This window comes from Gymnodraco acuticeps, unplaced genomic scaffold, assembly GCF_902827175.1.
Source record: "Gymnodraco acuticeps unplaced genomic scaffold, fGymAcu1.1, whole genome shotgun sequence".
NCBI lineage: Eukaryota > Metazoa > Chordata > Actinopteri > Perciformes > Bathydraconidae > Gymnodraco > Gymnodraco acuticeps.
Window position 1 is genome coordinate 2,034,591 of NW_022990135.1, and position 12,045 is coordinate 2,046,635.

At 41.7% G+C, this 12,045-nt stretch overlaps 1 protein-coding gene across 1 annotated transcript; it reads right to left on the reverse strand.

Moving 5' to 3' along the window:
- Positions 1-1,155: 1,155 nt before the first annotated feature.
- LOC117546605 (major facilitator superfamily domain-containing protein 6-A-like) lies at positions 1,156-11,271 on the reverse strand. Its single transcript, XM_034216890.1, is given in 8 exon segments — positions 1,156-2,753; positions 4,100-4,392; positions 4,562-4,660; positions 4,747-4,908; positions 6,325-6,422; positions 8,561-9,123; positions 9,125-10,077; positions 10,996-11,271. Coding segments are annotated over 7 exon segments (2,373 nt in total). The 5' UTR covers positions 10,076-10,077; positions 10,996-11,271; the 3' UTR covers positions 1,156-2,546.
- Between the last annotated feature and the right edge of the window lie 774 nt (positions 11,272-12,045).

Below are 12,045 nucleotides of genomic sequence, written 5' to 3' on the forward strand. Positions count from 1 at the left end.
TTATATAGTTAAAAAACTTATTAAAATAACTATGATAATGACTTTTGTTATTTTTTCTACATGATCTAAGCACTCACAAGCAATGCACTTAATAGGCTACATTAACAAACATGATACCATTTGTTCCAGTAATTGGAAACATCTGTAGGTGAGTGCTGTAATTCTTAGAGCATTTTAGGGAATACAAAGCCTATTTTTCACGACCCTCTGTGTCATTTAAATCTACTATTTAAGCAAAAGGCAGAGAGAAAAGAAAGAAGATGGTGGGAAATTATTTAAATATGCTTTTATTGCTACTAACATTAAGTCCCAACGTCCTGATACAGTTTTGATATGGTTAAAAACTAAATAAAAGAGCAATTATTATGATTGACTTGTTTCCACATGATTTAATCAGGAACAAGACTGTCAAATAGGGAAAAGTCACTGCAAATAAATATCTGAGTGTCCTCGTGTCCCACAAGTAAGACAATTAAAATGATTTGTTCCAGTAATTGGAAACATCTGTAGGTAAGTTTTGCAATTTTAGGGAATAAAAAGCAGTTTTTTCTCGACCCTCTGTGTTGTTTAAATGTTTAAAAATGTCGCAGCTCGTGTTCATGCAACAACATTATTATTCTGTTCATTATTTAAGACAAAAATAAAATAAAAGCAGGGACGTCTCGGCGGATATAAGACAGGCTGAGTGTGCCAAGATGGTTTTGATTTTCTTTTTTTACGACAGTCTAGTTTTTGAGGAAGCCTATTACTGTCCTCCCACACACACCCCCATCAGTAGCAGGCGCACCACGACCTCAATAACCCTCCACACACACTCAAATATAGAGGCGGTTCAGTCCATTTAAGACTCCATAAATCCATAGCACTAAAACGCTACTGCCATCAAGTGGCTGATTTCTCAAACTGCATCGAAAGTAATATATAAAAAGGTTCCTGATCATTTGAAATGATTATTTTTAGTAGGTAGTTTAATAATTAAGGTTTTACTTTTAAGAAGATATGCAATAATTAAAACAACTATTTATTGTTGGCGGCGGTAAAAGTATTTAGATCTTGTAGTTTAGAAAATCACTTTTAAGTTGAGGCAAATTAGGGCCATTTTAATTCTAAATGTCTCAAATCGTACCACATGAGGGGAGTAAACAAACACACCTGGAGTGTACTAGTGAGATAAATATTTAATAATGTTATTAACCAAAGCGATAAAGATACAGATACTGCATTAGAAGGTAAAACCTCCTTTCATTATTTAATTTACACAAGAAAAGAAACCCTGGCTTCCTTCATGTAGCTCTGTTATTGAAGGCTTCTCAATCCAGACGACACTGAAACAAAGAACACTGGGTAATTGTTTGGCAGGAGAAAGGAAAACAAAGACGGTAAATATAGTGTGTCGGCTATTGGCAGCTTCAATATAAAAATATTAAAAAGAGCCTCAGTGTGACGGATCAGTCTGTATAGGAGTGCAGTAAAGGGATCCTTGCATGACATCTTATAATAATAAGTGAGAACAATAACCATGATTAAGAGGCACTTCTTCAGTATTAAAAGTGGATCGTTTTTTTAGAGAAGAGATGGAATCTGAAACAAAAAGGGGAAGAGATGCGAATCCATTTTTCCTGTCATCTAAACCTGCAATTAGAAACAAATGTAACACCTATTTTACCCAAAAGGCCACGGAAATGTGCTCGATTCCTGCAAGGGAAAAAGCACTTCTGCAAACAAAACTTAACAATAATGAAATATATTAAAAGGATATCACAGCAGGGTTTCTGTAGGGTTTATGAGCTGGATTTAAGGCGTAACACTTTAGAAAATACAATTATTTGGCCAAATATTTCCCCAAAAGTATATAAAGACTATTTCTACCTCTAAATGTAGTTTTAGGCTTTTGTTAATCCACATTTTAAATCATATTTTATACCCTTTTTTCTCTCTAACATGGCTAATTTGTACTAATATTGTATATTTATTTGCACGTACTGCCGTGTGCAAACAGTTTGAAACTCAAAAGATCTCTTGAATCTTGTAATTTGTGCCAGATAACGACCTCCATTGTTGGTAATTTCTTACCTAACTTTCTGGCCAGCATAGGTTGGTTCATGTTACTTTACGATACAAATGTTGGATTAAATCCCCATTTGGTCAGATTTCATCACTCTTTAAAGTCAATTAGTTTATAAATGACTTTGAAGGAATTTCCTTCACACTCCACGGGTAAAGGGCAGTTAGAACAGTGCACAGGGTGAGTTGGATTTGATCACCTCTGAGGGGCAAATGCAAACAAGCGCACCTCCAGTTCCATCAAAACAAACTCCGCCATGTTAAAAAAGAGTTGCAGTATTAGCTACTTGTTTCAAGATTTAAAGGATATTTTCTGCAAAATTTAACAATAAATCCAAATAAATACATTTTTCTTGTTATTTTTCCAAGATACTGACTCATTTCTAAGAAGTACCTGCAGTCAGATGTTAAGACTAAATCCTTTTTGCAGCAATAAATACACACTAAAGCTGTGTGTGAATGAAATAGTCTATAATGAAAAGTCAGTGTGTGTTTTCGCCTGTGAAGGCTGGGTTTTCCTCTCCTCTGGGTGAGAAAGGGTGCGTTTGGTCTTTGTCCTCGTTAGAGTCTGTGGGTGCTTTGAGGCGGGTGGTGTCTGGCTGCGTGGGAGTTTCTGTGCCGTCATCACACGGGTTTCTGTGCGGCAACGACACCGCCTCGCACTCGGGCGACGCCTGCTCATTAGGTACCTGGCAACGAGAAGAACAAACAGTAACAACAAGCTGAAACACGGACAGGCTTTTATTTTGAAAATCATCCTCAAGCTAAGAAAGAGCTAGCTAAGAAAACTAGTAAATAGAAACACTGGAGGAAAATAAAATCATGTCAAATTAGTACTTTAGTAAAAGTACTTAGTTACATTCCAGCTCTGCTAACCGTTAGCATATTGTATCTATCTCAGTGCTAACTAGACTAGCTTATATTTTTTTAAAACACACTTCCCTTCTCTTCTAACTTCTCTGCTGCGCTACTCTGCCTGTCCATCTTCAGGAGGAAATCCAACATGGCTGACAGAAGGACGAGGGTGGGGTCGGGGGGGTTGGGTCACATCAACGTGGGGAATTAGGGCATGCACCTCACATTGCGTCATGACACGAAGGCGTGGGAGATTCGCAAACACGTATGCATGCATATACACGCCCACATACCACACACACAAAGTTACAGATGAGTCAACACACACACACACACACACACACACACACACACACACACACACACACACACACACACACACACACACACACACACACACACACACACACACACACACACACACACACACACACACACACACACACACACACACACACACACACACACACACACACACACACACACACACACACACACACACACACCACCCCCCCCCGCCCAACACAAACACAGTAATTTTCCATTGACCTTCGCACGCAAAAAACGTCTCACCTTTCTTCAGAGAGTGAGTGTGTGTGGGCAGTCGGTTAGGGGAGGAAGTGGCAGAAAGATGAGGTTAGTGTGAGTTCAAGAGACATCCTGATACACACACTTTAAAGTATCACACACACATCAAAAGGATATTATTATTAGTAGTATAATATGAGGAGGAAGCACCAGGATATAACCTTTTTTATTATTGATTAATCTCCTGTTTATTTAGGAGATGAATCAATAATAATTTGGTATGAAATGTAATAAAATGAAGAAAAATATCCAACCCAGATTCTCAAAGATATAAAAGTATAGTTATATAGTTAGTCCCAGCTCAAAAACAGAAATATACCAGAGGAGAGTATAAGCAGGCCATATTTCTGTATATATATGTCTTGTGTTTTGTAGTTTTTATCCTACCTTGGACACCGTACTTTGGAACGAACCTTCTATTTTAGGTTAAAAACACAATACTCTGGTACTTTGACTCTTTAACTATAGTTCTGCAATATTATTGAATATTTTGTGAATAAAGGACACCGGCAACTTGATGGAACCTTCTGATTTAGGTCTCTTTACTTTTTAAAATGTAGTTCTGAACATGAACATGTATTTATTGATTCACCTGCAGCGGTTGATTCTCTGATGGCGGTGCATGGTTCTTCGTCATCTTCATCATCTCTCTGATCTGCACGATGGCGAAGGACACGGTGACCCAGGGGGCGCCGGAGAGCACCCAGGCCGGCTTGCTGACGTCCTCCTGGTCCTCCTGGTGTTTGGTCTTCTTTACGAGCAGCGCGGCGGGAGGGCGGGTCAGCGCTGGGCTACCCGTGCCGCTCTGGTTCTGCACCAGGTTGATGGTGGCGATGGGAACCGGGCTGGAGGGAACCGGGATGTTCTCCGCCAACATCTTATCGTCTAAAAGGAGAGAGGACATGTTACAGAGACAGAAAGGATAACACTGAATGTGTCATAGATTTAGATTTCATAAGGTTTGGTAGTATTTATTTCACTTATAGAAAAGTCTGCAATATCAGAAACAAAAAAGTAGCTTTGTCCACTAAAATAAATACAGAAAATGACCGACCTTTGTCCTCGTTCTCCGCGGTGAGGCACTGGATGAAGGAGAAGATGAGGAGGATGACTAGGGAGGCCATGCCGATGCCTCTGAACGTCGCTGCAGCGCCTGCAAAGCAAACGGGAGGAAAACTGTAAGTAACTGTGAAATACTTCTCACTTTTGTGTGAATGTGATGCCGATGTTGTGTCGTACCAAAGTAGTTGACGAACACCCCCCCCACCATGGCCCCACAGCCGCGGCCCAACCCGAGGTGCAGGCCCTGCAGGATGCCCTGCGCAGACGTCCTGAGGGCCGGAGGCACCGCCGCGCTCAGGAAGGAGATGCAGGCGGCCCAAACTGAGGCGTGCGTCACACCTGGAGGACACACAGGGACAGAGATATTTAGAAAAGGTGCAATCAGCCATGAGGATACCAACAGACAGAATTTCATTTCTCTTCTATGTGCTTTGGCCGGAAATGATCTGTTAAAATTCATATTAAAAAGGGACGATATTTAACAAGAAATTGTATTCGATAAAGGGCCAAAACTACTCAGAATGTATCTATAGAAGAAATAAACTCCATTACATAGTTTGTCCACCAGAGAGCAAGAAAACAATTATTTGAAATGTTAAATGTCCTGCTAAAGCCAGATCTTAATCCCGATGTATTCTATGTTAATAAAAGACTGATACTCCCTCCATGAAAACAGAACTGTCAGTGAACTTTAGGCTGAAGTATCGAACAGTTTCTCTTGTTTACTCTGAGAGGCGTCTGTGTTTCCTCAGGGCGGACATCTCAAACAAACTCCTGCAGTAGTTCATCCCACTGATCATCAACTATAGTTTGCCATTTATCTTCTTTAGTTGGATTTCTCTACTTATATTATGCATTTTAAAAACATCATGCATTGTTCAAATAAGTCCTACGTGATTACCTAAATATTTATAATTATATAAGTCGTTTGTTTTTTAAAGAGGTGGACATTGGAGATAATTAAATCAAACTAAATCTGTGTACTGTGCTTTTTTTATTCAGATTTCACCCAGGTAGAAGAGGAAGAACATGCAGATTGAATGGGTCACTTCAGATGAGGCCTCCTGCTATTAGGGCGGCACGATATTGGAAAAAACTGACATTGCAATATTTTCTTCCCCTGCGATATACAGTATATTGCGATATGAAAAAATACAGGAATTGAAAAAAAGAGCGTTTTTTTTTCCACAAACCATCCTTTCTTGAACTTTAATGATACAATTGGTATTTTTTTAACAATATTTAACCGGATGAAGGATTTTAGTCACGGACTTCTGGACCTTATGTTATCAGAGCAACAAGCTGAGCTAGCTCAGTTATCCTGCTGTGATCTGATCAAGAATGATTGTGATTGGTTGATTGGTGGTTTGCTGTGCAATGTGCATGCAGAGCCTGCATGTCACTCACTCAAGTACCCCTGACATGAGAGCCTCGCGAGTTTTCTTTTTGTAGCAAGCAGCAAAATAATTCTAACATGACGTGTTTGAGTTCATTTGCCTACTTAATATCGCACGTCCTAAAAAAAAAAATCGCACGTCCAGCGATGTGAATATTGCGCATAACGCGATTATCGTCACGACACGATATATCGTGCAGCCCTATCTTCTATTATTATAAATGACTTGTTGATAATGAAAGAGGCAATGGGAGGAAACGAGCCTCCTGATAAGAGCGCTGCTGGACAAACATAGCCACTTCCTGTCCTGACCGCGGGGTCCTAGCCCCCCCGCCTCCCTCCAGACGGAGCAGCGTTACCTTGAAGGACCTCCATGGGCAGCACGATCCAGGCGTTCTGCAGGTACGAGATGTACAGGTAGCGCGCCGTGTTGCAGGCCAGGCCGATGTACAGCACCCTGAGAGGAGAAGAGGGAGGATAGGGGGTACAGATATTACCGTGTGGACTTAAACAGATAATAAAGCAGTGTTTCTCCAGTGAACAGAGGTGGAAGCAGTATTTAATATAAGTCTTTAAATGTCTAATGTAAGGGTTGTTAAGCTCTCCCTGACATTCATTTGTTCTCCCCAGGACAAACACAAGGATCTGCACCCGGTACACCCTCCACACATTTGTTCATCACAAGACAAGATTGTGTTTGTTCATCCAAAGAAAGTTTTCCGAGCACACAAAGAACACGATGCACGAAATGAAATAAATGACCGCTTGGAAAAAACGGTTACATCTTATTAACCTCACGAAAATAGAAATATATTCTACAGCAAGTGAGATGTTAAAAAGCTGTTTCCTGCAGTCAGTAAAACAGGAAGTGAGTTTCCTCTGAAGACTGAACAACATGAAGAGAAAGTGATAAAGTATGAGATTAAACTGCCTAAAACTCAGTGAAAAACAGACTGAAGTTAATCCCTCCATTTTAACCTGTTTTTATGGACAGTTTTATTTGTACTTACTCTCTGCTTTCTTATGCATGAACTCCATGAAGTGAACGTTTTGTGACAGAATGTTTTAGTATTACTAGTGTACAAATTGCCTATCACGTAGAATGTGTTGGAGCGCTAGCCAATAGGAGTGCAAGTGTTATAGCGTGATTAGAGATGTCCCGATCCGATCACGTGATCGGGGATCGGAGCCGATCACGTGATTTTCAAAAGATCGGAATCGGGAGAAAAAAATCGGGGATCGGGAATTTGTTTAAATTTTTTATATAAAATATTTTTATTATTTGTATTTAATGTTACAAAACAAAAATGACCATGTTCACGTCTTAAAGTCATCCTAAGGACTTAGTTTTGGTTTAAAATTACACAACATCATGTATGTGTTGCTTCTGTTGGGCTTGTTTTCAGACCTGGTTATTCCTCTCAAAGCCACAGAGTGGGCGCAGTGTCTAATAGTAGCAGCAAGCTAACGAGAGGCTACGTTCAGCTGGTGACTCGGGAGTCGGGACAGAGAAAATGTCAGGAGTTTGGAAGTATTATAAAATTGAAAGCGAAGGCAGTGTAACAGCCAGATGCAATGTTTGCAAGGCGGAGGTTCCGCGTGGTGGAAAGAACAGAGCTACGTTCAACACGACCAATCTAACACGCCACCTGAGAAACAAACACCAACAACACGACGAGTACACAGATGCCACTCAGGTGACGGCACTGAAGCAACCGACACTTTCAGAGACTTTTAAAAGGAAAGAGAAACTGCCCCAGAACAGTGACAAGGCCAAAAGAATAACAGCCAAGATAGCTGAATTCATCGCGTTGGATGGCCAGCCGTTATCCGTTACCTTTGTTTTCTCTTAATGCATTGCATGAAGATCGGATCGGGAAAAATCGGTATCGGCAGATTGTCAAAATCAAATGATCGGAATCGGATCGGGAGCAAAAAAAGGTGATCGGGACATCCCTAAGCGTGATGTCACACTGTTCAGGAAGAAACAAAAAGGCTTTGGTTTGGGATTCATTTGAGGCGTATTAATATCACCAGCAGCAGCAGCGGGACTTTCTCTTCTGTTTCAGACTCCACAGTAGGGACGTAAAAGAGCTGAAATCTTACACCTCACTCTCAAATGTCCCTGGAGCCCGCGACTCTGACAGAAACCCCGAGCATCAATGACAGCTTTGTCTCAGACATCCACTTTAACCACAGAGAGGATTTAACGGCTCAGTGTGAAGCAAGAAGGGGATATTAGGCTGTATCGAAGGCAGATTAGATGCTAAAAGTTGAGGAAGTCAGTAAACATTTTCAAGATTGAAATGACATCTAATTGAACTTAAAACAAATGTATATGTTTTTTGTATTTCCTTAGGATGTGTAGAATGTAAAGAAGGATAAGGAATAACTAAAAAGATCTCAGTATGTTATTAGAAATCTTTTAATTGTGAGAACATTAAAAAGCTATTTTGTTCAGTTTTTTCAAGTTAAGAGGTATATTTCATTTACATGAGGAAAAAATGATGTGTGCAATATTTCTGTCGGGGATCTTCAGAGAGAATCCACGACTTTTGCAACATTTGTGTGTATAAAAATCAGTATGTATTTTACCTGACGTGTCCGACCAGCTCGATGAACTTGTGGCTGGTGAAGTACGCGGCGAGCTCGGAGATGTGGCTGAGGACGGAGCAGATCCCGAACAGCGTGGTGGAGCCCTGCAGGTCCTCCAGGTGCCAGTACAGGAAGGTGAAGACGAAGCCGTACCCAAAGCCCATGAACCAGGCGACGAAGAGCACGGAGCTGTAGCGCACGCTGCTGAGGAGCCTCAGCAGGTCGCTGTAGTGGAACTCCTGAGCAGCGCTGGTGCCGGGGCTGGTGGGAGTTTGCTCCTCGGGAGTGGACCTGGGGCTGTCCTCCACCACCGCCTCCGGGACCTCCTGATGGTACTCGCTGCCGTCCTCGAAGTAAAACTGCGTGGCGACGATGAACGCGACGGTCATCATCACGCCGAAGACGATGAAGGCGATCTGGTAGTTGCGGAATTCGGGCACAATGCAGCCCAGGCCTTCGATCACCGGTATGAGGTGTGTGTGGTCGATCCAGATGCCCACCAGCAGCATGGTCAGCCCCCAGCCCAGGGAGCCCCACATCCTCTGCAGGCCGTAGCGGTCACGGGGCCTTCCCGAGGTACTGCAGGGTGACGGTGTCCACGATGGTGAGGGTGGGGGCGCTGAAGAACTCGCCCACGATGATGACGAGCAGGATGAGCAGGAAGAGGCTCTCCACCTGGTCCTGGTTGTAGATGGTCTCATGCTCCTTGGCTTTGGTTGGAGCAGGGGAGGTTGTGGTGGTGGTGCTTGTGGGGCGGGTGGTGTTAGGCGTTAGCTGGGTGGTGTTAGCCGGAATAAAAGGAGCTAAAGTGATGTTGAAAGGAGCTGAAGTGTCGTTGCCGTCTACGCTTCGCTTGTCTCTGTGGAAAACGGGAAAATAAGAGTCTAGCATCTTGTGAAGCCCGGACTGGTCCAGAAAACTCCGCCGACTCCTGCTGCGGTTGGTGGAGCCGCTGGTGAAGTTACCAGGAGGAAGAGTCGTGGAAGTCGTGGTGGTAGTCGTGGTGGTGACAGGTGCAGGATTTATCTCCACGCACTTCATCGCCGCTGGTCTGACGAAGCCGATGCCGGAGTTGAACACCAGCCAGCAGAAAACAGAGAACAGCAGCACGGCCTTCCCTTTCTTGAAGCGGTCGGCCACCACCCCCCAGAACGGGGCGCTGCAGAACTCGATGAAGTAGCGGATGCCGACGAGGAGCCCGCTGCGGCTGGCCGACATGCCGAGCTGCTTGTAGTACAACGCCAGCAGAGGGTGCAGCGAGCCGTAGGCGGCGTAGAAGAAGAAGTAGAATACTTTGGAGATGAGGAGTTGCATGTTGATGCGGAGGCACATCCTCTCGCAGCAGTCGATGGAGTCGGAGGAGGCCAGCTGCTGCTCCGGCTGAGAGACCGAGGTCTGCGGTGGCGTCTCAGAAGCACCTGCCGGATGATCCTCGGTGGGCTCGGCCAACACATACTTCCTCTTCTGATCCTCCTCATCCTCCGTCAGGATGGCAACCTTGTCTTCAGCTGGCATATCTGGAAGATAAGGAAATTAGGATGGAGCATCACCATCACTCAGTAACCAAATCAGGCTAAATGTGTTCTGTCTGCTGTCAGAACAAAAGTATGTCAGGCAAACATGATAATAGGGTCCTCTAGTGCGAATTAACTTTGTGATTAAGGGATGTTTACTGTCTCTAACAGAATACCTAATAATAAAACAAACAGACATCCAAATATTTTAACATTTTATAGTACTATATTGTATGATCCATAGTTAGTTACACTTTTTAAAACTCACTTTAACATATTTGAAACCATAATTTACCCACCTTTAGTTATGCAAACCACATCAGATCAAGTCTATTTAAATAATGCAGTTTTATTAACTTAAATAAAATGTGTTTTAAGGAGACAACATCTGTCCAGGGATTACAGATGAAAAAAAAGCCTCTTTGATAAATCTGGCATAATTATAGGAATATCTAATAATGTCGGTTTTTGGAAATGTTGAAATCATATTTAAAAAGTAAAGTTATACTGTAGTATCAACCCCTTTCAAATGAAACAATAGTAATATAAAGTTACATGCAAACTGCAATAGCTTCTGGTCCGCGGACCAACGTTTGGGAACCGCGTATCCGTCACTGACTGTCACTGATGGTCCTATGCGGAAGTAATATGTTATCTTGAACAAAGCTGCCTTATTTAACCCGTAAAACAGACCAAAAACAACACAGTTAAATACAACAAATAACCTTTATTGCCCAAATTGACGTCACTAATTTAACAAAGCAAAGGAAACCGGTTTCACGTGCTTGAAATGACTCTTAACGTGGCACCTGCTGTCATTTAGCCGCTCGGGACCTCAATTTAACTCTCAAATGTATTTTAAAAAGACTTGAAGCGAGATAAAACAGCACATTTAAACAATAAACGTATTAATGTTCTTACCTGCTCAGGTTACCGCTCCCATTAATCTATGACTGCGCAGCTTCTGTTGAATTTCTCCCTCCTTTGTCGAACATTTTTCAAACGAAACACGCCATAAATACGACTTTAATTTAGCGGGTACAGTTTGAATGTAACACTGTAAATTAACCTTTTAATTGTAACGTTAATGTGAAGTGTTTCTCCGTCTCTGCTCTCTTTGTATTAGGAACAACAGCAGCTCATCAGACCGGAGCTCCCACCTGTCCTCCGACAATCAAGTCCGCCACGTTGGATGTTTCTACTTCCGGCGAACCCTTTCAAAAATAAAAGCCATTGTTATGATTATATCACATTATATTTGAAAATGTCGAAGAATGTTTATCGAAATGAACACATTTTTACATGTTTGTTTCAAGTGGCTGCACAATATACTACATTCAATTTATTTTACATGTATTTCCTTCAGTTAAATGTAAAAAAAACCAAGTATTTCCTGTAATAAGCACATCTGTCCACCCCTAAATATTTAAATAAATACAATTAGAGCTGATGTAATTATTTGTGGAAGTGATAAGCAATATAGAAATCTTATTTGACCACAAACAATATATATACAATAAATAAAATATGCCATATATGCCAATAATCTGTGTTATATGATAAAAAATTGATTTATATTGAAATAAAAAACACTTCGATCGTCCAATTGAGCTTTCTAAACCAACTACATGTCTCGCTTTTTTCAGAACAAACAATGAATTGGGTGATACATTAAAAATTGCATGAATAACTGATGATAAAAACAGTTAATACATCCCTATATCAAATATATATTAGGCTTTTATTTTGTGAACATCCGGTCCCCTTCAGCGCTAAATCCTCTCACTTTGAAGCAGCAATGAGACTCCGCCTGAGCTCCAGCATGTCTGTTCAAGGGGGAATTTCCATCAATCATTATGAAAACATATTGAAGACATTCCAGTCATTCTGTTTAAAATCCCTCTGCACAGATAACACTGTAAAACAAATCCAGTAGAGTAGAAAAATGAAAATAAACTTACCACTGAAGCA